At 37.7% G+C, this 27,335-nt stretch overlaps 1 protein-coding gene across 2 annotated transcripts in view; it reads right to left on the bottom strand.

The window, feature by feature from the left end:
• Positions 1–4,054: 4,054 nt before the first annotated feature.
• Positions 4,055–27,335, bottom strand: part of TOPAZ1 (testis and ovary specific TOPAZ 1) — a 90,815-nt gene continuing 67,534 nt past the window's right edge. For both annotated transcript variants that reach the window (XM_526186.5, XM_054680614.2), the window contains 5 exons: positions 26,512–26,677; positions 14,979–15,143; positions 12,875–13,078; positions 7,735–7,918; positions 4,055–4,363 (listed from right to left, as the gene is read on the bottom strand). In XM_526186.5, the coding sequence (XP_526186.2) occupies positions 4,144–4,363; positions 7,735–7,918; positions 12,875–13,078; positions 14,979–15,143; positions 26,512–26,677 (939 nt within the window). In that variant the 3' untranslated portion in view covers positions 4,055–4,143. The remainder of the gene's footprint in view (positions 4,364–7,734; positions 7,919–12,874; positions 13,079–14,978; positions 15,144–26,511; positions 26,678–27,335) is intronic.

Raw genomic sequence — 27,335 nt, 5'->3', positions numbered from 1 at the left:
ATGTGGATGACTTACTAATCTGTAGTCCTAACAAGGCTGTTCCAGACCAAAATACAGTATTAGTATTCAACAAACTTGCTAATTGTGGGTACAAAGTATCTCCTTGTAAAGCACAAATATCCACACAAAGGGTTCAATTTTGGGGTCTTATTTTAATTCCCAGTGAAAAAGCCTTTGTAGTGCTTGTACAGATCTTAAACGTGACAATTGTGGTAACTAAACAACAGCTTCAGTCATTTTTGGGTAAGGCTGGGTTTTGCAGAATATGGATTCCTTCCTTTGAGTTAATAGCAAAACCTTTATATGAAGCCCTCAAGGGAACTCAGGAACAGTCTCTATACTGGACTAATGATATGAAGCATGCTCTAAACACTTTAAAATAGGCTTTAATCTCAGCCCTGACCTCAGCCCTACCAGATCTGACTAAGCCTTTTTCTATGTACATGAACAAAAGGGAATAGCTTTGGGAGTCTTAGCCCAAGATTGAGGGGCCCTCTAAGTGCCCTATAGCATTTTTTTTTTCTTTGAGATGGAGTCTCACTCTATTGTTCAGGCTGGAGTGCAATGGCATGACCTTGGATCACTGCAACCTCTGCTTCCCAAGCTCAAGTGATTCTCCTGCCTCAGCCTCCCAAGTAGCTGGGATTATAGGTGTGCACCACCACGCCCAGCTAATTTTTGTATTTTTAGTAGAGTCAGGGTTTCACCATGTTGGCCAGGCTGGTCTCAAACTCCTGACCTCGTGATCTGCCTGCCTCAGCCTCCCAAAGTGCTGGCATTACAGGTGTGAGCCACTGTGCCTGGCCCCTATAGCATATTTAAAAAAAACTTTAGACCTAGTAGGCCAGGGATGGCTTAAGAGCCTTAGCAGCGGTGGCCCTTAGTGCAAGAAGCCTCAAAAATGTATTACCTGCCCCTCCTGAACTCTTATGGTTTTGTGGCACTGCTATTAATTATTTAAATCCTTTTCAAGCTTTGGCCCTATCCCACCTTGATAATTCTCTTCGTTATGATGATTGTACCCTGGGTACAATAGCTCCTGCCCAAATCACTGTCTTAAACATAACTTCCAATCTAGAATCCCATTCTAGATGAAAAAGGGCCCTAGGACTTATTGTTGGAGTTGTGGGAATCATCACAACTCTCACCCCTTGGGGAGGTTGTACTTATCATGAAATCACACTATGTGAACATGCTGCCTCCCTCAAAATAGCAAAAACTAGCACAAGTCTATCAGCACTAGAAAAGTCTTTAGCCTCACTAGCAGGAATGGTTGTTGATAACAGAAGGGCTCTAGATTACCTCCTAGCTGAATAAGGAGGAGTCTGTGCTGTCATTAACAAAATGTGTTGCACCTACATTAATGTATCTGGAGAAGTGGAAGCTGATGTCCAAGAAATTTTCAAACAAACCAAATGGCTACACACACCTTCTCAAAGTAACCCAAAGTGGGCCAAAATCCTTACTAATTGGCTCCCAAAAATCACCTGGCTTCTCCCATTCCTTGGACCTTTATTCCTCATTATTCTTCTTCTAATATTTGGTCCCTGCCTCTTTAATGCTCTCATTAAGTTTCTATCTTCCAGATTACAATGATTCCACCTACAGATGATTATGTAATCCCAATACCAGCCTGCAACAGCAACTTCCACATATATGGGGCCTCTTGATGGAATACGGTGTCTCCTGTCCCCAATAAGTTTTTCATAACCCTTCATGATACAGAGCAAGAAAGGGAAAAATGTGACTTATCCCCTCAATGCTCCCTTTCAGCAAGAAGTAGCCAGACAGACCTGACACCCCTCTTCACTGTGCCGTTTCCCCTTTCTTGAAACCGTAATAGGCAGAAGGTACAGAGGAGCATGGGGGATTCGAAAGGGTCAAATATTTGACCAAGATATCTGTCAGGGGGAAAATGAGGAGAGCAAAGATCACCTGGTGGCCATCAAGCAGACCATCTGCAGGCAAAACTCCTTACCTGAGGAATTTAGAAGTGATTAGACTTCCCCATTATAAAAACCTGGCATCTGGTACCAGGCTTCTTTCCCCCAAATTTGTAAGTAACTAGAATTTCTATACATCTCCAAATACATGCATATCAAAACTCATTGTGCAACCCTTGCTAACATCAAGGCACCAAAATGTCTACAAATATAATCATTTATCATTACCTACATGGCTAATACGGTCCAAATTACCCTTAAGCTCCTGCTTTAAGCTCTATAAATACTCCTAAGGAAAAATCCCCTGTGGCAAGCTCAGTCCTCTCTTGCTGAAGCGCCCTGCTGCATCCTTCTGCATCCTCCTATCTATCTAATGAAACTTCCTTTTCAAACCTATACTGTTGTCAGCAAATTCTTCTTACTACCCGAGAGCCAACACTTTTTGTTGTCGGGGCTTTGATGCCTCACTCAGCAATGATTAACACTCCTTTCCCATCTTTTGGCACTGTTGACAGGCAAAAATGCCTCTGTTTGTTCCAGCAATAAGGCTCTTGTCATTAGAAACCAGTCCAGACACTTGTAAACCATTCCATCCAATCCCATTTTTCCTAAAACCTTAATTTATCATCCTTTCCCTCCTGCATCTTCATCCTAATACTTCTTTGCCACCAGCATCTCAGTGGTCACATATTTCTCTAATTCCTTTCTTAGGGTTTCAGTTATCATTTGTAGAAATGACTAATTTACAAATGCCCACTTTCTATTCTCCCCTTGTTTTCAAAGGTGCCTCAAAATGATCTCCAAACCTAATTCATTTCCTAGGTGCTCCACTGAAGTAATGGCAGGTTATAGTCACCCAGTTCCTTCATACTAAAGAACTGGGTATCCTTCTTGACGTCACCTGCCTCACTTCCCCATATCCCATTTGTGATAGTATTCGTTCTACATTTCATCGATAGTAATCAGGCATTTTGGCAAGAGCTAGGATTTAACCTTCCTAGTCTTGTGATGTTACAGACTTATTCCAATGATGCTGCTATTTACCATATTTTGTGAACTCCCTTAAGAAATACTTTTGGTCCAGCTGGGCACGGTGGCCCATGCCTGTAATCCCAGCACTTTGGGAGGCCAAGGTGGGCAGACAGCTTGAGTCCAGAAGTTTGAGACCAGCCTGGGAAACATAGCAAAACCCCATCTCAAAAAAAAAAAAAAAAAACCCACAAAAAAAAACACCAAAAAACAAAAATTATCTGGGCATGGTGGTGCATACCTGTAGTCTCAGCTACATGGGAGGCTGAGATGGGAGGACTGCTTGAGCCTGGGAGGTTGAGGCTGCAGTGAGCCCTGATCATGCCACAGCACTCCAGCCTGGGCACAGAGTACGACCCTTTCTCAGGAAAAAAAAAAAATACTTTCAGTCCCCTTAATTGCAACTTATTACTCACCTTATTCACACTTTTTAAAATCTAAATAATTTTAAATTATGGTTTAAAGTATCAAAGATGAGGATTACCACCTTGGAGAATGTGATACAGATTCTGAATATGACTTCAGAAGAGTTTTAACTTCCTAAATTGGTTTGGAAGGAAGAATCCTTGTTTAGATAATTAAGTTTTGGGTATATTTGTGTCTTATCTAGTGTAATGCACATAGATTTTCAAAACTCATCTAGTATTCTAAGATACACTAAAGGAAAACTATTCAGAGGGTAATTTAAACTTTTTGGTATAATTCAGAAAGTATTCTGAATTTTTGTGTTCATTTTCAATATTGTTTTATTATTCTCGATTACAGATGTAGTACAGCTTTAGAGACTGGACTGAGTACACACTAAACCTATTTCATACCCCTAAATGTTTTCCTGAAAACTCCAGTTACCTGCTTGCATATTTTCCCTATTATGTCTCCCTCTTACTAAATGCTGCACAGTATTCAGTTTTGGATTTCAGAATAAAGTGGGATTTACCATGCTTAGTTTCTTTTAAAGTCAAAAAGTAATCTGAAAAGTCACTTTTCTGTGTGAATAAAATCAATGAAAATTACATATCAATAAAAATTTAGTGCTTTAAAACTATTAACTTGCTGTAAGTCAATAAAGTCAAAGAGCTGAATATAGTGAAAACTGTCTATTTTTATTGCCTTTTATTTTCAACAATGATTACTTGAACTAAAAAAAAAAAAAAAGAGCAGACTTTATTAGCTAATGGTTACTGAAAAGCCAAACCTTTCCAGCCCACTTCATATTCTCTTTTAACCATTTCAGGGCAGAACAATGTTCCAAACTATAAACCTGTTCCTTATTAACATTGACAGTCATGTGTTTAACGAAAAGCTTTGGATCTGATATACGAGCAGCCATAATTAACCTTTCTACTGCAGCTTGATAATCATCATTGCTCCGAGACTGGTTGTCTTCACACCTATAAAATGAACACCTCATAAAGTCAGAAACTCTTAAAAAAGCTATATAGTTTCATCAAAAGATAGTCATTTACATTTACTGGTACTAAGCTATGATAGTCTTCTCACCATGTTCTTCTAAAAGTGGCTTTCAAACTTTTTTGATCATGACCCACAGTAAGAAAGGCATTTTGGCCAGGCATAGTGGTATAACCCCAGCGCTTTGGAGGCTCAGGTTGGGGGGATCGCTTGAGGCCAGGAGTTCAAGATCAGCCTGAGCAACACAGTGAGACCTTCATCTCTACAAAAAATTTAAAAACTAGCTGGGTATGGTGATGTGCGCCTGTAGTCCCAGCTGCTCAGGAGGCTGAGGTGGGAGGAGGCCTTGAGCCCAGGAAGTTGAGGCTGCAGTGAGCTATGATTGCACCACTGCACTCTAGCCTGAGTGATAGAGCAAGACTCTGTCCAAAAAAAAGACATATTATGGCCCAGTATATACCTTCATACATAAAAAATAAATTTGACAAAACAAGACTTATACCCTGATGACAAAAACCCTGATTTTAAAAATAATACTGGTTGTAACACCCTAAATTGATTTCACCACACAAATAGTCTGCAACCCAGTTTGAAAAATACTGATTTAGAACACAGCTAATTACCTAAATCTTTGTATTTTGAAAGTGAATAACTACAATTATTCATGAGAATGCATAAAATACTAAATGTAATCCAGTTTAGAATTAACATTCACATGTTAAGTTTTACTTTGATATTGACTATTTTTACTTATAAGCAAATACTTAATATGTAGCTAATATTTGGTAACAAGTTGTATAGCTATAGGGGCTTTATTATATTTCTGGTTATTTTCTTCAATACTGATTTAAGGTGCTTCCTTAAGTGCCAGAATTAATTTTTCTAATAATTTTTCTACCAGCGCCATCTGCAATCAATTGTGACTGCATTGACCTGCATAAAATTCACACCTTATGTCAGTTTTTTCCTCTGGGGTAGGGAATGGGAACTATTTAAAATAGAGGTGTGGCTGTTACATTAACTATCACCTTTTTCTTTGTGTTCACTGCTTCCTGCTCTTGGTATCTACCAGGCCCAGCAGCAAGTTCTGAGTAGGAGCCTATCTGCATTAACATCACAGTGTGGTCTAGAGTGACAGGAGTGAGAACTTGCACTTGAAACAGGAACCAGTGGTCAGAGAGAGGAAAGACTGGTCAGGTACCTTCTAGTACATTCTAGCTTTGAAAGAGGTGCCCGGGAATCTGGTAGGTGGTGCAGATGCCAACTATGTGCAGTCTTAAAAAGTCTAAAGATGAATAAAATTCTGTCTCATAGAGAGAGGTAAATGTAACAAGGCAGGGCTTAGCAAGATAATGACAATAGAGAAAATATATTGGTTTGGACAAAATCAAAGATTTAGGTATGTCACTAGTTATGCACTATGGTTACAAATACCTTCCAAATTCAATAAGTAAATAAAGAAGTTGCATGTGTGTGGGGAATAGAAAGCTATGAGAAAACCATGACCTCATTAGGATGATGGGGAGCCTAGATGCCTTATCCACCATAGTGCACAGTGGTAAATAAGGAAGCCCTCTGAAAAAAAGAACTATAAGAAAAAAGGTGAATTTTAGTGGGTTTTTTTGAAGGTGGAACTAAAATAATTTACTTCCTAATTCTCCTCCCCTTAAGTGTGGACTGGATCAAAAGACTCATCTACAAAAAAGGAGAACAGAAGTGACAGTATGTAACTTTGGATAGTAGGCTGTTGGATGACAACTCTCCATGGGTCTCTTGAGTTTGTGAAGTTTTCCAAGAGTCACTGCCTACCCTTTGTTCTAAATTACAAGGATTATATAGTGAACAACCTTGAAAGATAAAGATAGTTTCTTCTTCTGGAGCAAAGGGCAGGTTTGCTCACAGTCTTAGATGATGGAGACAGTACCTCCCTGCAAAGCAAAGGGCAGGCATGCTTGTTACTCATAAAATATTTGGGTTTCCTAAGCTGGGTACTCCTCTCCTGTTACAGAACTCATGGCATATGTAGGTATCCATGTAGGCCCATCTATGGGACTTAGGAGCAAGAGGAAATGATGCAAATACATAGATAATCATGCTGTTTGGTGTACCACAAATAATAAAGTCCTCTGTCTCCGACACAGGAGTCTTGTGTCTTATGCTACCATCTATGAAACTGTGGCAGGTTAGCTTGTAGCTTGCAATAGGGTAAAATCTCAGACTCTTCACAGTTCTTGCTTGATATAGGTCACAAAAGACCCTGCAGCTTCCTCCTTGCTTTTTCTTTCTTGGATCACTCATTCTGGGAGAAATTAGCTGTCAGTCATGTCATGAAGACACTTAACCAACCTATGGAGAGGCCCATGTGGTGAAATGAGGCTTCCACCCAACAGGTATTTGATTGAGCCATCTAGGAAAAGGATCCTCTAGCTCCAGCAAGCTATCACGTAGGTGACTAAAGTTTCTGACAACATCTTGACTCCAACTATGTGGAAAAACTCTGAGTCACATGAAAATTCCCGAGCCAGGACCATCCAGCTAAACCTCTCTGAAATTTCTGACCCACAGATATTAAGATACTATTTGCTGTTTTAAGCCATTAGGTCCAGGGATAATTTATTCTATAGCAACAGATAACTAATGTAATATTCAACCAGAGGATCTGGTTTGTCACACCAGTAAACTGAAGCAAAATTCTTGTCAAGAAGCTCTAAAACAGGATTCCTAGGAGATCCTTATATTGCAAGTTTCCTGGATAAAGCTGACAAGAAATCGTATGGCATACCACGATTTAGGCACACCATCTACTGTATGCCTAAATTCTAGGATTCTAAACAAAATTACGTGAAAGGGTGTCACTCTGGTACAGTACCTACTTTATAATATTTATGCATATATAGCATTATAAAATATAGAAACTAGGCTGATGGCTTTATTTTCAATGGTATTCTTGGCTGAACCTAATAAATGATCACGTATGTCCCTTTTAGACCCTAGTCCTTTGATCTTTTGAGTTGACTAGAGATAAAGATTTTTATAGGTACTGATCTCTAAACACAAGAAAGGCTGGTACCTAAAGAGGATCCATCTCTTTGAACATCTAACTATATCTCTGAAGTTGCTAAAGTGTTTGCCGAATGCTACTAACTTGTTTGGTTTTAAGCCTCAAACAGGTCTAATCCTTTCTTAGTTTAAATGATATCAGAGTTTGCAATACACACACATAAAGTACATATATAAATATATACATAAATATATATGTATGTATAAAAACACATAAAACATTTACATCTTAGGGTGGGTGTGGGGAGTCATGATCTACATTCAGAATGCAGTTAAAGTTATGTCAACCAACCTTTTCAAAACTATCTGCAGTATCTGTGTAGAAGTTCCAGGACTCTGAATACTACTAGCATTAGATACCATGAAGATTTCAATAGCTAAGAGCATTTCAATCTCAGATAAATAAGATGGAATTAGAAGAAGTTTTCGGTATAAATTTCCTTCCAATGGTGGGTAGCAACCCAAGGAAAGAGCACCTGAAAAATCAAATAATAGGTCAAACTTTACTAAAACCCAATAGGTAAAAACCTAGATTTCTGAAATACCTACAGGTGATAATTACTTACACAGAGTAAGTCTTCACATTAGAAGTAGATTAACAAATTACATGATAGCTTATCCTAGTATATTTGGCATTATTCTTTGTAAAGTGCTTTTGAAACATTAAATAAAAAGTGAGAAGGGCTGGGTGTGGTGACTCACGCCTGTAATCCCAGCACTTTGGGAGGCTGAGGCGGGTGGATCTCTTGAGGTCAGTAGTTTGAGACCAGCCTGGCCAACATGGTGAAACCCCATCCCTACTAAAATACAAAAATTAGTTGGGTGTGGTGGCGGGCGCCTGTCGTCCCAGCAACTCGGGAGGCTGAGTCAGGAGAATCACTTGAACCTGGGAGGCAGAGGCTGCAGTGAGCCGAGATTGTGCCACTGTACTCCAGCCTAGGCGACAGTGTGAGACTCCATCTCAACAAAAACAAAAACAAACAAAAAAAGTGAGAAACATTAAAAAAAAAACACTCTGAAAAATGACTTTTGGGCCTTATCATGGCAAATGACATTTATTTCAAGCCACAGTAAACACAAGACAATTTCAGAATAACTATTTTTGAGCACAGTTATTTATAGTACCATTATAGTTTATGCAATATTTACTGTTGCTACTAAATGTCTGGCATTGTGCTAAGTACTAGGCATAAAATACATTTCCATCCTGTAGGTGATCTGTGTGTTGTAGCTACATTCACCAATTCATGTTTTTAAAACTTCACTTTTCAAGAGAAGAGATTTAACTTTTAAATTGTTTAGGTGCTTATTAGGAGAGATATATAGGGAAATACCTATAAAACTTCTAGAACATCCAAACTATATATAGGCGATTTTATATTATTATATTTTACTGAAACCAATTTAAATATGTATGTAAATTTTGCTTAGAATGTTTTGTTTTGTTAGGATGAGTTCCTTCAAGAAATCTTTCTAATATGGGTAATGGCTAATCTTTGAAGACCTGCTATGTGCCATGTACATGTGCTAACAAACACATGGGTTTTACCTCATTTTAACTTGACAAAATGCTACCTTTGAAATTAGGTACAATTACTCCCATGTTATAGACGAGGGGCTTTTGGTAAGCACTCAGGCTCTCTAAGCTTGCATGGGGTGCCCACTTTCTGGCTCCAGATTTTGGATTCCTAACCACTAGGTATTCCCACCTCCCTAGGTCACTGCCAGGAGCAACAAACTGTTAAGTCATTAACTTTACTAGTTTTTGGTAGGTATAATTTACATGCATTCTTATTTAACTTTTCTTACCAGAATTAAAAAGCAGAAAATAAAAAATTAACTAGAAATCTACTAATACGATTTTTTTTTTCACTCAAAATGAAACGTGAGAAGAAAAATACTCACATTTGATTTTGGGGAGAAAGTAATGGAAAGATACACTAATAACATCTCTCTCTTGACTTCTCAGTTCTGAGAGAAAAGCAGTATTTTTAGGACAAAGGAGAACAAATCAGGAGCGTGAGAAAGGAAACTCTGCTGTCCCTGGACAACCTCCTCCTGATTAGTCTGGCATGAAAGCAAGGGAAAGCCATCAAGAAAGTAACAGAAAACTCACAGGATGGACAAAATATTTGTAATTCATATATCTGACAAGGGATTTGTATCCAGAGTGTATATAAATGCATATGTACATGTGTATGTATGTATGAATACTCTTACAACCAAAAAAACCCAATCAAAAAAAAGGGCAAAAGATTTAATAGGCATTCTCAAAAGAAAATATATGAATGACCAATAACTGTATGAAAAGGTCCTCAACATCATTAGTTATTAGGGATATGAAAACCAAAACTGTAATGATACATTACTTAACACCCACTAGGAGGAAAGCTAAAATAAAAAACACAGTAAACAAGTGTTGGTGAAGATATAAAGAAACAGGAAATCCCGTACACGGCTGGTGGAAATATAAATATAAAATGATGCAGCTTCTTCAGGAAACAGTTTGGCAGTTTGGCAAAAAGCTAAATATAGATTTACTGTATGAGTCAGCAATTCTCCCAAGAGAAATGAATGCATATATACACATAAAAACTTATGTGAATATTCAAAGTAGCACTATTCACAATAGCCAAAAAGTGAAAACAACTCAAATGTCCATCAACCAATGAATAAACAAATTCCATTTTATAGAATATTGTTTAGCAATAAAAAGGAACAAAGTATTGATACATGCTACAACACTGAAATTTGAAAACACTAGGCTAAGTATAAGAAGCCAGTCATGGCTGGCTGCAGTGGCTCACGCATGTAATCGCAGCATTTTGGGAGGCCGAGGTGATGGATGACCTGAGGCTGGGAGTTCAAGACCAGCCTGGCTAACATGGTGAAACCCCATCTCTACTAAAAATACAAAATTAGCTGGGCATGGTGATATGCACCTGTAATCCCAGCTACTCAGGAGGCTGAGGCAGGAGAATCACTTGAACCTGGGAGGCGGAGGTTGCAGTGAGCTGAGATTGCGCCACTGTACTCCAGCCTAGGTGACAGAGGGAGACTCCGTCTCCAAGAAAAAAAAAAAAAAGCCAGTCACTAAAACACATGTATTGAATTATTCCATTTATGTGATCTGTCTAGAATGGGCAAATTCATGGAGACAGAGAATAAATTAGTTGTTGCCGAGGACTAGGGTGGAAGAGGAGACAACCAGGGAATGGAGAATAAATGCTAATGTGTACAAGGTTTCTTTTTCTGGAGGTGTTGAAGATGTTCTAAACTTAAATGGTGGTGATGGCTGCATGACTCTGTGACTATACCAAAAATGAATGTATTATATACTTTAAGTGAATTAATTTCATGATATGTGAAATTATCTCAATAAAGCCATAAAAATATTAAAACAAAAAAAGTTTAAAAAAAGTCAAAACAAAGGCACTGGCACCAAGTCTTAACAGTGCCTTGAAGAAAGTCAGCCTTAAGTCCCAAATAAAGTACTACTAGACACGATTATATACCATTGAAAGGCTCTTCTTGCAAGGGTTAAGCTATGTCTGAAAATAAATCCAAAAGGAGTTCCAATATAATTTTAATGTCAACGTTGTTAGAAAATGAGATGTTTTGAAGACTGATCAGTGGCTATAAATTACTCATTTGGCTGTAAATTACTCATTTTTATTCATGGTTTTATAATTCAAGTACATTCCTTAAAAAACAAAAATACTCTTTACCCCGTAACCTCACCTGCATAAGTCTCAGAAGTTACACTGCATATGAAATAAGGAATACGTGATTAGATAAAAGGAAAAGTTCCAATAACAAAGGTACTGTATTGTACACAGGCATTAATTGCTTTAACACACTGCTAAAAAAAATCTTTAAAAGTAATTCTTACTAGGGCTGAATAGATTTGGAGGAATGAGGAGTGACTGCTAATGGATATGAGGTTTCTTTCTGGTATGAATAAAATATTCTAAAGTTGATTATGGTGATGGTTACACAACTCTGTAGATATAGTAAAACCACTGACTTGTATACTTTAAATGGGTAACTTGTATGGCATTTGAATTATACTTCTATAAAGTTGTTAAAAATTTTTAAAGTAAATGATTAAGTCTAGATGCTTTAATATAAAATTTTATTTCCAACTAAAAAATAGAAATATTTATAAAAATCTCATTTAAATGTCTGAGCTTATATTTGTTCCTGTGGCATATAAACACCTTTTGATGGCATCTCCCCCCAGTTGCACAGTTATATGAAATTATTCCCATTAACTTCAATTCTAGAAACTAAAATCACACACACATATATATGTGTGTGTATGGCTTCTAGAAGTCTGAAGGTAAATAGTATAAAGAGTTGAAACATAACCACACAATTGAAATTAGGTGTTATGAACAAACAATTCTATCTTTCCTCTAAATTTCTGATCACCCTTTTTAAGAAAACTCAGCTTTCAAAACTTCTTTTGATTATAACCTACAAGAAACACATTTTGCATAATGACCCAGTATACATATGTGCATACATGCAACTGAAATGAAAATTTTATCAAATAATTAAACTTACTACCTGTAATGTACCCTAGTATTTTCTTTCCCATTTTTTTGGGGAAAAAAAGTTACCACCTGCTACACTGATCACAGCTGGCCACCTGAAAAACACTTCCAGCTCAGGTAGTAGTGGCTAGGATATTTGACACATTTGGTACAGGGTGACACAGAGTAGGCACTCAAATATTTGTTATATACATGATAGTGGTAGAAATGGTAGTTGAAGACAAATTACTGCATGAAGGCAGAAAAAACAATTCTTTTCTAGATCTAGAACGTACATGGAATTACTTTCTAATTAAAATACCTGCGAGGTGGCTTGGACTAGAGAAAGCACTAGTTTTCCAGGCTTATTTGTTAGAGAACAACAGCTGTAAGTAGATTAACAAAGTTCTATTACTAAAAGCCATGCGAAAAACATATACTATGTTGCATTGTTATGACAGCCTTTATGCTTCTGATATGACCTGCTATTGAATATTTTTAGTTATAACAATTAGGGATATAGCAGAGATAAATAAAAACAGATCTTCTTTAAACTTCATTCTACCCACTTGTTTTACGCTTGTATTATTTATAAGATATGCCAAACTGGTTCTATCCTGTCATTTGTTCCCTTTGCTCGCCCTCTAGCGGACAGGCTACTGTGCAAGAAATAAAGATTGGAAATTGCAAACATTGGAAATAAGGAAAGCAACTGGAAACAGAAGAGAAACAATAGGTTTCAAAAGAGAGCACAGATCTGTTGAGACCACTACATTTGAATATGTATTACTGCTCTTTTAATACATATAAATATCTAATCTTATATATTATAAATTCTGGGTTAGAGAATACAATTATAAACCAATATATTAAAACATTTTAAATGTAACTTACTTTTGTAGTGGGCTCTGGCTTTGAGCCATAAACGACTCCTTCCTAAAGAAGTAATTAATCTTCTGAGAAAGGAAAAATCAATAGGGATGCTCTTTGAAATCATGAATTCTGCCACAGAGGATGACATACCAAGACTACTGCTTTCTATACAGGAACCTAGAAGCTTATTAAAAAGAAGGCTATATTGTGAGACTTCCACAGTTTCTGGAATAAAAAAAATGATATAATAAAATTCATTTATCTTAAAGTGTCTCAAACCTCCATCTCATACTCCTTTTTCTTTCTCCTCCCCTTCACCCTTTCTTACCCATTATAGGACTCACAGTCACTAAAATGCAATCATTTTATATATTCTCTTTATTTTTCTTCTCCTTTTTTGAGACAGGGTCTCACTCTGTCAGCCAGGCTGGAGTGCAGTGGCATGATCTTGGCTCACTGCAACCTTCACCTCCTGGGCTCAAGTCATCCTCTCGCCTCAGCCTCCTAAGTAGCTTGGACTACAGGTCCACCAGGCCTGGCTAATTTTTATGTTTTTTTGCAGAGGCAGGGTTTCACCATGTTGCCCAGACTAGTTTCGAATTCCTGGGCTCATCTATGGCCATACCACCCTGAACACGCCCATATCGTCTGATCTCAAATTCCTGGGCTCAAGTGAACTGCCTGCCTCAGCCTCCCAAAGTGCTGGGATTACAGGCATGAGCCACCGCGCCCAAACTATCTTACATATTCTCTAAGTCAGAAACGAAAAAGCATTTGACAAAAGAAAAACCATTAACTTCCTTTGCAATAGAGAAGATAAAAAGAAGCTTGACAAAAATTTCAGAGGATGCATTAAGACCTCTGTATTTGATTCCCACATGTAACTGTGTATCTGTAGTGTCTTGAATAATTTCTCAATTCTGTTTGTATTATATCTACAGTTCAGACCTTAGCCTTATATATCCCTTGACTAAAAACAAATCATCCCCTAATAAATATTTACTGCCAAATTTAAAACAATCCTTTAATGGGTTTTCTATTCCTTCAGTTATTCTTAGAAGAAAGAGAAGTCATGTTAGAGACTTCGCTTTTATTCCCTATATTCAGTCAGTTGGGTCTGTGAGCTAGACTGTAGTTCTTTACTGCTTTAGAATCTTTTAGTTATCCAGGCCTTATCAGGAAATTAATCTCTCTACTTTTAGTCTTTTCCTAAACACTACTGCCAGAGGAACTTTCCTGAAACACCAATTTCATTATATCACTCCCTAGACCCAAAACTCTAGTGATCCCTTTTTATACACAGAGAAGAAAATTCCTTTAGCCTGACATTTAGGGTCTTCCAAAATCTGGCACAACTATCTGTCCAATCTCCCTATTACTACTTTGTTTCATTACCAACTAATTGTATATTAAGAGATTGCTAGATAGCAGCCATTGGGCCAGGAATACCAAGGTAAAGAAAATAGTACCATCTTGATTGAGCTCACTTTGTATAAGGAGAAACAGATAAGAATGCTCATTACAATACAGGAGCACAGTGGAATTAAGTGGAAAAATGAAAATTTATAGATAGTACGATGAAAGTACTGACGGGAGGCCCTCAGGTTAACGTTTTCGTCATCCTCTGAACCTATCACATAGCTCATTCTTGACCCAAAGCTTTTGCTCATGGACACCCAACATTCAAGAGTACTGACTACCATTTCCCACATTGGTGTTTGAACTTGGCATCTGTTTCACTTCCTCCATTTCTTTCAAGTTTACCTGTGTTCCTAGGTAATGTAAACTAAGTTCTATATTTATTCAGTGATAAGAGAAAAAGCTTGCTCAGGGCATTTAAACATATTGTTTGCTGATGACTTGACAGAAGTAGGGAAAAGGGAATGATAAAAATGCTTGTCTTAGGAACTGCTGACAAACAACCCAAAGATAAGCATCTCAGATTTTTTTAAACCATCAGGAAAGTATATTCAATTTGCAGAGAACATATTTTACAGAAAACTACTTCATTAAAAAATATGCTGGAATATAAAACTCAATCAAAACAGGTGGATAACTATTTCTTATTAACAGTTAAACACCAGATGGGCAAGAGATAATTAAGATAGACTTTTAAAAAACATACCTTGGGAATTTTGAAAACCTGGTAGATTCTGCAAAACTTCAAATGTCTGTCTATAAAGGCTCTTGGCTAAGATTTCATGTGCAATTGTACAGAGTAAATTATGTCGATTAAGCACATCCAGTCTATCACAAGGCCACAGAGGCGTATTGATTATCCACTCTGACTCTTCCAAAAAGAAAAAAATATGAATAGTTTATACCATGAAAATGACACTTAACAGTATAATCACAACTAATGTTTCAATATATCTTTTGAAGAAACAGGCAAAACTTAAATATATGTACTCAGAGAAGATAACCATGGCTCAAATTTATTAGAAATAACTTATATAGTGATGATCATCATCTGAAGAAGATGCAAACAAATGGCCACTTTGTTATATTTATTTTTAATTAATTCTTCATCTAAGTGTACTAGTCAATTACTAATTTTAAATGTTTATTTTTATATAAAAAAGTTCAGATTATCATAAATATTTGCTTTAACATAAAATATTATTTATGTGGACAAGTTTAACAATTTCACAATAAATAATTTAATTAGTTTTTGGTATTACTGGGGAATAGCTTTTCTTTTCTTTTCTTTTTTTGAGATGGAGTCTCACTCTGTCACCCAGGCTGGAGTGCAGTGCAGTGGCGCAATCTTGGCTCACTGCAACCTCCGCCTCCCGGGTTCAAGCGATTCTCCTGCCTCAGCCTCCAGAGTAGCTGGGACTACAGGCACGTGCCACCACACCTGGCTAAATTTTTTGTATGTTAAGTAGAGACGGAGTTTTGCTGTGTCAGCCAGGACGGTCTTGATCTCTTGACCTCGTGATTGGCCCACCTTGGCCTCCCAAAGTGCTGGGATTACAGGCATGAGCCACCGCGCCCGGCCAGCGAATAGCTTTTCTTAACAATTTCTGTCTATTTTAAAAACAATTTCTATTATGAAATCGTTGTTGTATACAGAAGAATAATATATGTTATAAAAGCATAACAATAAAATTAACTCCTATGTACCCATCACACCCACCTACGACCCTCAAACCAACAGACCTCAGACCCTCTTTAAAAAAAGAGAATATTACCTATAATGCTGAAGTTCCTTAATTTCTGCTCTGATTTTCACATTGAGAAAAACAATGGGAGACTGTAGTACAGAACACTGAGGTACTAAAATGTTAGAAATGTCAATATTTTATCATTTACCTAATTTACTCAATCATTATACACATAGTGAAACATTACTACATGTAACATTCAAATCATATTTTGGTGCTCTTTTTCAACTGAACTAAATGTAGAAGTAATCCTTTTATTTTGTGGCCTTCCTAGCACAGTGAATATAAAAAGTATTGAAGAAAAAGTTGATAATTCAAATATATCATGACAAAAGAAAGCTTTTAGTATCCAGTATAAAGCTTTAAAAAGGAGCTTTTCAATTACTAGAGCCCATGTGATTGACTGATTGACCTAACAGAGTTATACTATGTGTTAGGAATGTTCTAAGTGCTTTAAGAATATTAACTCATTTAGACAGATACTTTCATTAATTTGCTTCTACATTTGCTGACATTTTAATATAGAGAAATGTAAATGAATTTAATATCTTCAAAGACTGTATGATCATCTGTTAAACATAATTCCCATTAAAAGTAAAACTGTGAGTTCACCATTCCTTATAAAGTGAATTTTACTTTGATTGAATAAGTTCAATTGTTTTTTATCTGTTAGATATATCCCATGTACAAAAAGTAGATTATATAAACCTCTTCTCATAAAAATTGCATCATTTTTCTTTATTTAATACTTATTCTTTATATTTAAGGTAGGGTAATGGTCACATTTTTTGGAAAGTATATATGGTATTTTAGGAGATTCATTTAAAATTTTTATCAAACTGTTTACGTATATAAAAAAATCTGACCTAGCATGCTCTCTCCCCACATCATCTCCCTGTCTGGGTTTTTGGGTTTTTCTGTGTTGCCATCTTTTTTAAAAACCTGTTCAGTGTTGCCAATCAACCAACGGTCTGTGAGGGGCAGCATGGGATCAGACAGCAGGGTTCTTCCCCGCCTTGCCTTGGTTCCTTTGCAGGATTGAGCCACCTGGCCTTGGGGGAAGGGGTCAAGCTATATCCCAATACGTGTAGGGTAATGGTCCCTGCTGGCACATCCAGGTTGTGGGCCGAGCTGTGCTGGGGAGAACAGACCTGGGCATGGAGGGGAACCGCTCCCCAAAGGTTTCCGGTTGCCTCTCCTCTTCCTACTTTTGTCAGCCGATCAGTTTGTGGTTTCTGTGCCCGCAAAGGCTTCAGGAAGCATTAACAAAAGAAAACTATATATATATATTTTTATATATAAAGGTATACATTTAATATAATTATATAAAATATATATTATATATAAATAAAATATACATATTATATATATAAAATACATATATATATTTTTTTTCCAAGGAATGGGGCAGGGATAATGGAGATGGTGCTGGGAAATGAGTCCCCTGGGAGAGGGGGCCTGGCCACGATGCTGAAATATCTCAGGCTTCTGAATGGCTGGATTTCCCTAGGACCCTCAGAATAACAGACCTCAGATCCTCAGACCTGCCCTGGGGCCTGGTGGTGAAACTGAGGCCCGTACAAGGCAAGTCGAATTCTGAGTTGTTGGGACTAAGCCTGACCCCCTCTCTATGCAAACCCTCCCCCGCCCCACTCCCCCACCCCCCACCGTGGCCCTCAGTAGGGTTTTGTTTTGTTTTTTTGAGATGGAGTCTCAGTCTGTCACCCGGGCTGGAGTGCAGTGGCACAGTCCTGGTTCACTGCAACCTCCGCCTCCCGGGTTCAAGTGATTCTCCTGCCTCAGCCTCCTTAGTAGCTGGGACTACACGTGCCTGCCACCACGCCCAGCTAATTTTTGTATTTTTAGTAGAGACAGGGTTTCACCACGTTGGCCAGGATGGTCTCGAACTCCTGACCTCAGGTGATCAATCCACCCACTTCGGCCTCCCAAAGTGCTGGGATTACAGGCGTGAGCCACCATGCCCGCTCCTCAGTAGGTTTTAAGGAGCCCCCAGCCCTTCTCCCCTTCCTGGCCTGACCAGCCATACTGCTTCATCACCCCTGGCCACAGGCCCTGTCACCCAGGGATTCCCACCCAGGGGCCCTGCACCATGAAATAATGTGGAATACTGACTGTGGACCAAACACAATCAAACCTCTGCTTTTAAGAAGAAAAAAAATCTCAGTAAGCTAATTATTCTATGTATCAAAGTCGACTGGGCCGGGCGCGGTGGCTCACGCCTGTAATCCCAGCACTTTGGGAGACCGAGGCGGGCGGATCACGAGGTCAGGAGATCGAGACCATCCTGGCTAACACGGTGAAACCCCGTCTCTACTAAAAATACAAAAAATTAGCCGGGCGTGGTAGCGGGCGCCTGTAGTCCCAGCTACTCGGGAGGCTGAGGCAGGAGAATGGCGTGAACCCGGGAGGCGGAGCTTGCAGTGAGCCGAGATCGCGCCACTGCACTCCAGCCTGGGCGACAGAGCGAGACTCCGTCTCAAAAAAAAAAAAAAAATAAAAAAGTCGACTGAAACTGATAAATGAGAAGTCACTTAGAAATTAATAGCTTTAAATTTAATCTAGCTAGTTCACAATTCTACCAACATAAATACTTTTATGAATATTTTATGAGAACTCATGAGAATTAAATTCCCAAGAATAAGAAACAGTTTACTAGTGGGCTTAATACTAGTTTTATAGCAGTAAAAGTTGTTATAGCATTCATCTTCATGTTTTTCTCTATTTCATATTTGGGAAATATTTTCTATTTGTCTAAAATCTCAGAATCAAAGGGAGAGCATATTTTCCATAATAGCCTGTCTTTATCCACTTACCTTCTGACATATGCACATTCAGTCATTACTCACACAAGATTTTGAATATACACACTGGGAACATAAAACTATTAAATGAATTTCCAAGCTAGTCAGTGAGACTATCAAACAAATAATTATCTTTTCCTACAGTGAATACTAAAATGGGGGAGTATCTAAAGATACCTATTTTTCCCCTAAGGTATACATTTATTTTTATTTATTTTTTTGAGACCGAGTCGTGCTCTCTTGCCCAGGCTGAAGTGCAGTGCCGCGATCTTGGCTCACTGCAACCTCTGCTTCCCGGGTTTAAGTGATTCTTGTGCCTCAGCCTCCCGAGTAGCTGGGATTACCAGAGCCTGCCACAATGCTAGGCTAATTTTTGTATTTTTCTTAGCGACGGGGTTTCACCACATTGGCCAGGCTGGTCTCGAACTCCTGACCTCAAGTGATCCACCGGCCTCGGCCTCCCAAAGTGCTGGGATTACAGGCGTGAGCCACCAAGCCCGGCCAAGGTATACATTTGATATAATCCCAATCAAATTTCCTACAGAACTGTATTAAAACCTGATTTAGTAATTCTGAAATTCATTCAAAGAATAAACAAGAATAGCAAAGAATAATTTAGAAGAGGAGTGAGAGTGAGACAAATGGAGACAAGTGGAGAGAGGATAGACAAATATCACATATTCTAAGATTATATTAAATAAAAAGAGCATCGTGCTAGTATAGAAACACAGAGATGCTTGGGAGAAAGGTGCAGAAACAGACCCAACAGATTCAAGATTCTAATATATGATAAAAATGGCATTTCAAGTAAGTGAGTAAAGGATGAAATGGGAAAACATTTTGGGGAAATAAATAAAATTAACTTCCCATCTAATACCAAAATTTAAAACTAACAACAAATGAAAGAATTGAAGAACATATGGATGAATACGTAACTTTGAGATGACTAAGGACTTCCTAAAAGCATGATACAAAACAAAAATTATTAAATATTTAAAAAGCAGCAGCTTATATTAAGTAGAAAAAATGTCAGTAGGCAAAAGAAAACAAAAAATGCAAAAAACATCATAAAGTTAAAGAAAAATGAAAAGCTAGGAAAAATATTTGTAAATACCCAACAGATCAAGGACTAGTATCTTTAATATGTAAAACTACTGCAATATAAAAAGGACATTATTATACAGTGTGATATTTCCTAAGTGTGATATACACATCACTGATGGTACCTGAAAATTTTAGGTGTTACATCAGAATTTTAATAATTGTATTTTAAAAAATTATAAAGATCACATTAAATACAAAAATCACAGTAAATCTGTGATTTCACAAATATTTGGATGAGGCTAAGTTGCTTGATTTACTTTAAAAAAAGTTTACTTTATTTATTTTTTTTGAGACAGGGTCTCACTGTGTTGCCCAGGCTGGAGTGAAGTGGCATGATCACTGCTCAATGCAGACTCGACCTCTGGGGCTCAAGCAATCCTCCCACCTCAGCCTCCTGAGTAGTTGAGACTACAGGTGTGTGCTACCATGCCTGGCTAATTAAAATTTTTTTTTTTTAATTTCATAGAGACAGAGTCTCCCTACGTTGCCCAGGCTGGTCTCAAACTCCTGAGCTCAAATGATCCAACTGCCTCGGCCTCCCAAAGTGCTGGGATTACAGGCATGAGTCACTGTGCCTGGCCTTAAATGTTTATTTTTAAAATATAAATGTTTACTATAAAAAACTCAAGCAAAACAGAAAAGTACAAAGAAGTATTTTAGAAATAATTAAAAATCTCATGACTGCAAATAACCAGGGTTCACATTCGGTGAAAATTATTTGAGAAAGAGGTGTTAATGACCTAAGTAGTAGGTCTTGATGAGTAGATATAAATGGAACTGTGGTATTCAATCAAAGACTAAAGATGGCCTGGGCTAACACAGCTTTGTGCTGGGAAGATCCAGCCACTGATTGAAAATGAAGATGCCGGGCGTGGTGGCTCACGCCTGTAATCCCAGCACTTTGGGAGGCCAAGGTGGGCAGATCACCTGAGGTCAGCAGTTTGAGACCAGCCTGACCAACATGGAGAAACCCTGTCCTACTAAAAAAAAAAAAAAAAAAAAAAAAGCCAGACGTGGTGGTGCACACCTGTAATCCCAGCTACTTGGGAGGCTGAGGCAGAAGAATTGCTTGAACCTGGGAGGCAAAGGTTACAGTGAGCTGAGATCATGCCATTGCACTCCAGCCTGGGCAACAGAGCAAGATTCCATCTCAGAAAAAAAAAAGAGAAAGAGAATGAAGACAACACGTTTTTTCTGAAATGATTTTTCTTAAATATTAACATTGTTTATATGCTTATATTCGTACTGTAGTCACAGGCACTGGTCCACATGTGTGAGCTAAACTTTATGCTAAATTTCATAGTATAAACACACACACACACACACACACACACACACACACACACACACACACGTTCTTTCAAAACCTGCAACCATTTCCTCTTTGGAAGGTATAAAGATACATAAATGAAGAAAATCCATCCATCCATCCATCCATCCATCCATCCATCCACCTCAACTAATATTTACTAAATATTTACTCTGTGCCAGGTACCACCACAGGTGAAATACTCTAAATATAATTAACTTTCAAAGAAATAAAAATGGTAGTATTTATAACAGTGGTTAAAGAACGCAGTGGGGGAGCGACTTGAGGGGGTATGGTTTAGGAACACAGGTAAGGTATGAGAAAACGTCACTATGTGAGAGTGATGTAGGGCAGTGGTCTTCAAAGTGAGGTCCCCAGATCGGCAGAATCAACAACATCTAAAAACCTGACAGACATGCAAATTTTTAGGACCCACCCCAGACTTAATGAATTAGAAAATCTGGGGGTGGGTCCAGCAATATGTGTTTTAACAAGCCCTCTAGAGAATTCTGATAATCAAGGTTGAGAACCCCTGTCTTAGATTTACCAAAAACAAGCTCAATACCACCATTTTGCTCAGGAGGTTGACTATCTTAGGTTTGGATCTGTTTGTGTAGTTTGTGCTTCTGATCTAGTTGCAATTTTATGAAGTCTATTTAGAGGAAAAACTAGGAAAACAATAGTACTGGTGTAGTAGTTAAAAATACAGACTTTGCAGTCAGATAGACCTGGATTGGAATTCCTGCTTTACACTTATTTGTTGTGTGATCTTCTCTGAACCTCAGAGTCCTCATATTGGGATACTATTACCTACGTTATGGGGTTAGTATTGATTAGATGAGATGACACAAATAATACACTTAGCACAATGCTTGGTAGATAGTGAATACTCACATTATTATGAAACCAATAATGAAGAGAAATGCTAAATTCAGAAAACAGACCAAAACATAAACAGGCAATTCACAAAAAAGTAAGGTCCAGATGGGGAAAAAATTTCTTTAATAATTAAATGCAAAGTTGGCCGGGTGCAGTGGCTCAGGCCTGTAATCCCAGCACTTTGGGAGGCCGAGGTGGGCAGATCACGAGGTCAGGAGATTGAGACCATCCTTGCTAACACGGTGAAACCCTATCTCTACTAAAAATACAAAATATTAGCCGGGCGTGGGCGACAGAGTGAGACTCCGTCTCAAAAAAAATAAATAATATAAAAATGCAAAGTAAAGCTGTGAATAACTTTTGCCCTATCAAACTAGCAGAGAGATAAGAAAAATAATAATACTAATTGTTGGCAAGGGTATTTCATAAGCTGCATCTTCATACACTGTTAAGTAGACTGTAATTACCACAATCTAACTGAAGGTGTAGAGGACTTTTATAGTCTCCTCACAGAGAAAAGACCTGGAATGGAATGTACTGAACAGCTAGATTAGGGTTTGCATAACCTGGAATGTACCAGTCTGCCTATCTGATAACCAAAAAACATAGTATCAGGCACTAACATCTGGAATTGTTAACTAACGTCTGCACCTGTGATCCCTAAAAGGACATGTTTGTATAGAAGCTATATCTAAAGGAAATAACTCTCTAAGATTTTCTAATAAAGTGGGGGGCTTTTTTTTTTTTTTTTTTGAGACAGTCTCGCTTTGTCGCCCCAGGCTGGAGTGCAGTGGCGTGATCTTGGCTCACTGCAAGCTCCGCCTCCCGGGTTCATGCCATTCTCCTGTCTCAGCCTCCAGAGTAGCTGGGACTACAGGTGTCCGCCACCATGCCCGGCTAATTTTTTTTTTTTAATATTTTTAGTAGAGATGGGGTTTCACCGTGTTAGCCAGGATGGTCTCGATCTCCTGACCTCGTGATCCGCCCGCCTCGGCCTCCCAAAGTGCTGGGATTACAGGCATGAGCCACCGCACCTGGCCCGGGGGAGCTTTCTAATAAACCTGAAATAACATCTGCAAATCTGAATAGGAAAAATTTGTTGATATTTGCCAAAAAGCTTTAAAATGCCTTTACCCTTTAACACAGCAATTCCATCAGAATTTATCCTAAGGAAAAGTAAGATTTAGCGGTGACGTTTAGCAGGAATTATCGTTTACAACTGAAATCTGAAAAACAAGCTAGTTCAGTAAAAGTGGATTCATGGATCAAAAGACAGATCTATCCATCTGTCTATTTATAAGATAGAAAACCATGCAGCCTAGTAAGTGATGCTGTAGAAAAATTTTTCACTGAAAGGCTACTGCCTGAAAAAAATGCAGAGTACAAAAGTGTTGGTATAACAACATTAAAGTGGATAATAGCAATTTCTGGGTGACCAAATGATATGGGATTTTTAACATTAGTTTTGCTTATCCAGCTTTTCATATTTATTAATATGTATTACTTATACAAAGGCAATAAGTTATTTCAAAATTCAAAGGCAGTTTCTCAATAAATGGCATAACTTTTTTACAAAATTTGATTATAGAGAACTAAGATACTTATTTTTCAGCCTCTGGACAAGGATTATAAAATGATAGTCTTAAAACCATTTTATATTTCAAGACTTTTTTATGTTGGTATTGGGAGATGGCATGGTAGCAATCTGTTGCTCATTTGCAGGATAAAAAGCACTAGTATGAGAAAGAGTTTGAAATGTCAAAGTGAAATGCCAAAACAATAGATTTGTTCTCGCCATCAAATCTGCCACTCACCAAACAAAAAAATGTGTGAGATATTCCGCATTTCTCAAACTTGAGTAATGTATGTAACTCCATCTTTTGCAAATTCAGTAGGTAATAAAAGCATATTTTTAAAAAGGAAAATATATGTAAAAAGTTAATCTGCTACTCTGTCCTCCAAGCACTCAATTTATCCTCCCAGAGGCAGAGTCAGCCACTATTACTAGTTTCTTGTGCATTCTTCTACACGTATTTTAAGGGTATATAAACAAATATGTATTTGTCCATTGTATTATTATTCTTATTCGGATGGTAGCAACTGCTCTGTACATTCCTGTTTTTTTTTTTTTTTTTTGGCTTTGCAATAGGTCTTGAAGATCATTCCAAATGAACACTTACAGATCTGCCTCATTCTGCTTTATCATATGGCTATAACACTGTTCAACTGGTATTCCCTTAATGAGCATTTAAGCTACCTGGAATTCTTTGTTACCATTGTTGGTGTAACAAAAGATTCCAGATAATTTAATATGCATACCTTTGTATACAGGTATAAATGTGTGTGCAATACAAATTCTTAGAAATGGAATTAGTAAATGAAAAAAAAATGTGTTTTAAACTTTTGACATTTATTTTGCCAAAAAGCTCCTAAAGACAACCTCTGTGAATGTCTATTTCTCTATACCCTCACAAAAAGCATATCACCAAACTTTGATCTTTGATAGTCTAATGGGTTCAAAATGGTGTTTGTAATTGTAATGTATATTTCTCTTATTACAAGTGAGTATTAATCTCACTTATTATCAGTGAGATTGAGCCATTTGTATTTCCTTTCTTGGGAATGGCCTGTTCACTATAGAGCCCTTTTAAGAATTAAAAAATTCTAGGAACAACTGAGCATACTTCTGTGGCCTCTTCTTTTGTAGAGATAAAATTTTACTTATGAAAATTACTTTTAGTTGAAACTGTCACTGCAAAAAAAAGAATACTGCTTATAATTGATAGAAGTTTAAAGTTAGTCTAAAATGGAAACATTGAAATTTAAAACAAAATCTCCAAAGATCACTCCACATCTCTCCCACAAACTCTCCCAGTTTCTAGTTTGAGAAAGACTGGTTTTGCCACAAACTTTCAGACAGGAGGTTCCTATCGTAAGGTGACCCAAGTTCATTTTTATAAACTATTTTCACCTTCCCATTTCTTGACACATCGCTTCTTTCTTCACAGAGCTTGTGAGCTCTGGCTTATATTTCATTAATTTCCATTTTTGTATTTTGGTACTCTTCCCACTTAGGAAACCTCACTGACTATGTTTAAGTTGAAGAATACCTTTACAAACGAGCTTTTGAATGAAGCCTACTCACAACCTCTGTATTAAACCCTCAGCACTGAACATATACAAGATATTTTATATACATATATTTCCCATATATGAATCACATGTATATGAATATATATATATGTGCTAGTGTTTGTGTGTTAGTGTGTTTTATAGTTCTCAATTTGCTTTATTTATTGATTCCATCTTCCCACCTAAACTCTTGAGATCCTTGAGGTTTTTTCATTCTTATCCCACTTTATCAAATAAAATCTGCCTGATGGTCCAAATAGCCAGCGCTATCATTAGCTTCATTAGTATCGTAACACTATTGTGCTCTTTTTAATTTTTCTCATACCAAACTAACCTTATTTGTTCCTGCTGGCTTAATTTCACTGTAATTTCTGCTTAGAAGAATTGCCTTATCAAGGAAAGTAAGCTCTACTCATCTTGGTTTGAAGTCATGTTTGCCCATACATATGAAGATAGAGTTTACGCACACTGCAATCAGGATTTCCATTTTACACAGCGGCTGAAGCCTGGGCTCTGAAGCTGGATTGTCTGGATTTGAATTTGGCCTCCATTCCTTACTTGTTATGTCATTTTGGGCAAGTTGGTTAATATCTCTGACAGCATTTTCTTATCAATAAAATGGGGATTTTAATAGTTCCAAATTCAGGGTTCTATGAAGATTATTTGGGATAATTCAGGGAAAGCATTAATATGGAGCCTAGGCCATAGCAAGAACTAGGTTTTGCTTTTTTTTTTCTGAGATGGAGTCTCGTTCTGTTGCCCAGGCTGGACTGCAATTGCGCGATCTCGGCTCACTGCAACCTCCGCCTCCCGGGTTCAAGCGATTCTCCTGCCTCAGCCTCCTGAGTAGTTGGGATTACAGGCGCCCACCACCATGCCTGGCTAATTTTTGTACTTTTAGTAGAGACAGGGTTTCGTCATGTTGGTCAGGCTGGTCTCAAACTCCTGACCTCAGGTGATCCGCTGCCTTGGCCTCCCAAAGTGCTGGGATTACAGGCATGAGTCACCACACCCGGCCCAACAAGAACTAGTTTTTAAATGAACAAAGGCTTATATAATTTCTTCTTTAAGGCTAAATTAACTTTCCCCTTTCAGTTTACATGACAACCTTTCCTACCCACATGTTCACTAGGGTTTAGACCAAACTATTAACCACAGTTCAATATCAACTTAAGGTAATTACATAGACAAAAATGCATGACAAGTATAACGAATTATTTTATGCTTGCATATATCAGGACTTACCCCTCATTACCCAAATGGCACCATCTAGGCTTCCACTTTTTAGAAAAATTTCTGCTGCAACATTCACAATTTGACATCTTGATGCTAACTTCTCAGGCCCTATAAGTCCTTTTAAACTTGTAAAGTGTATTTTTAATTCATATAGTTTCTCTAAGACCTTCCTTCCCTAGAATAAAAATAAAGAACACTAATTGGGTATCAATCATTTACAAACACACAAAGCCATTGATAATTATTCACAAGCCAAGTATCCAGTTTGAATCATCATCCTAGACTGCTGGCTGTTAAGCTGCTCCAAGACTCTTTCCTTAAGCCCCTTCCTGTTCAGCCATACAGATGAAAGGGAAAGAGGAACAAGCAAGGCTCTGCCTCATATTAACCACCTCTTCCCACCAATACCACCAGACCTCCTTTATCAGAAGCCTTCTTTTTATTTGTTTTATACACTGTACTTCTCCTTAAGATTTCATGTGATGAAAGGCTTCCATGATTTAGCATAGAAAACTACTGATTATATGTTTTTGCTCCTCTTCTGTTGGTCCATCTGGGATCCAGGAGGGAGAGACAGTAAAAATGAAAACAATTTGTTATCAAATTTAAACATACTCAGGAGGAAGCTGAGATGGGATGATCACTAGAACCCAGAAGTTTGAGATCAGCCTGGGGAGTGTGGTGAAACCCCTGCCCTACCTTCCAAAAAATTTAGACAAAGAATGATAGTGAAAAAAAGGATAAACTTGTTAGCTAAAATTCTTAATTCAGTAGACTAATTATTTCATGTATTCTACATGAAAATTACCTTTGGTTTGGACATCAGAAATTGG

This window comes from Pan troglodytes, chromosome 2 (genome assembly GCF_028858775.2).
Source record: "Pan troglodytes isolate AG18354 chromosome 2, NHGRI_mPanTro3-v2.0_pri, whole genome shotgun sequence".
In the NCBI taxonomy this organism is placed as follows: Eukaryota; Metazoa; Chordata; class Mammalia; order Primates; family Hominidae; genus Pan; species Pan troglodytes.
This window is presented reverse-complemented; position numbering and strand designations above follow the sequence as displayed.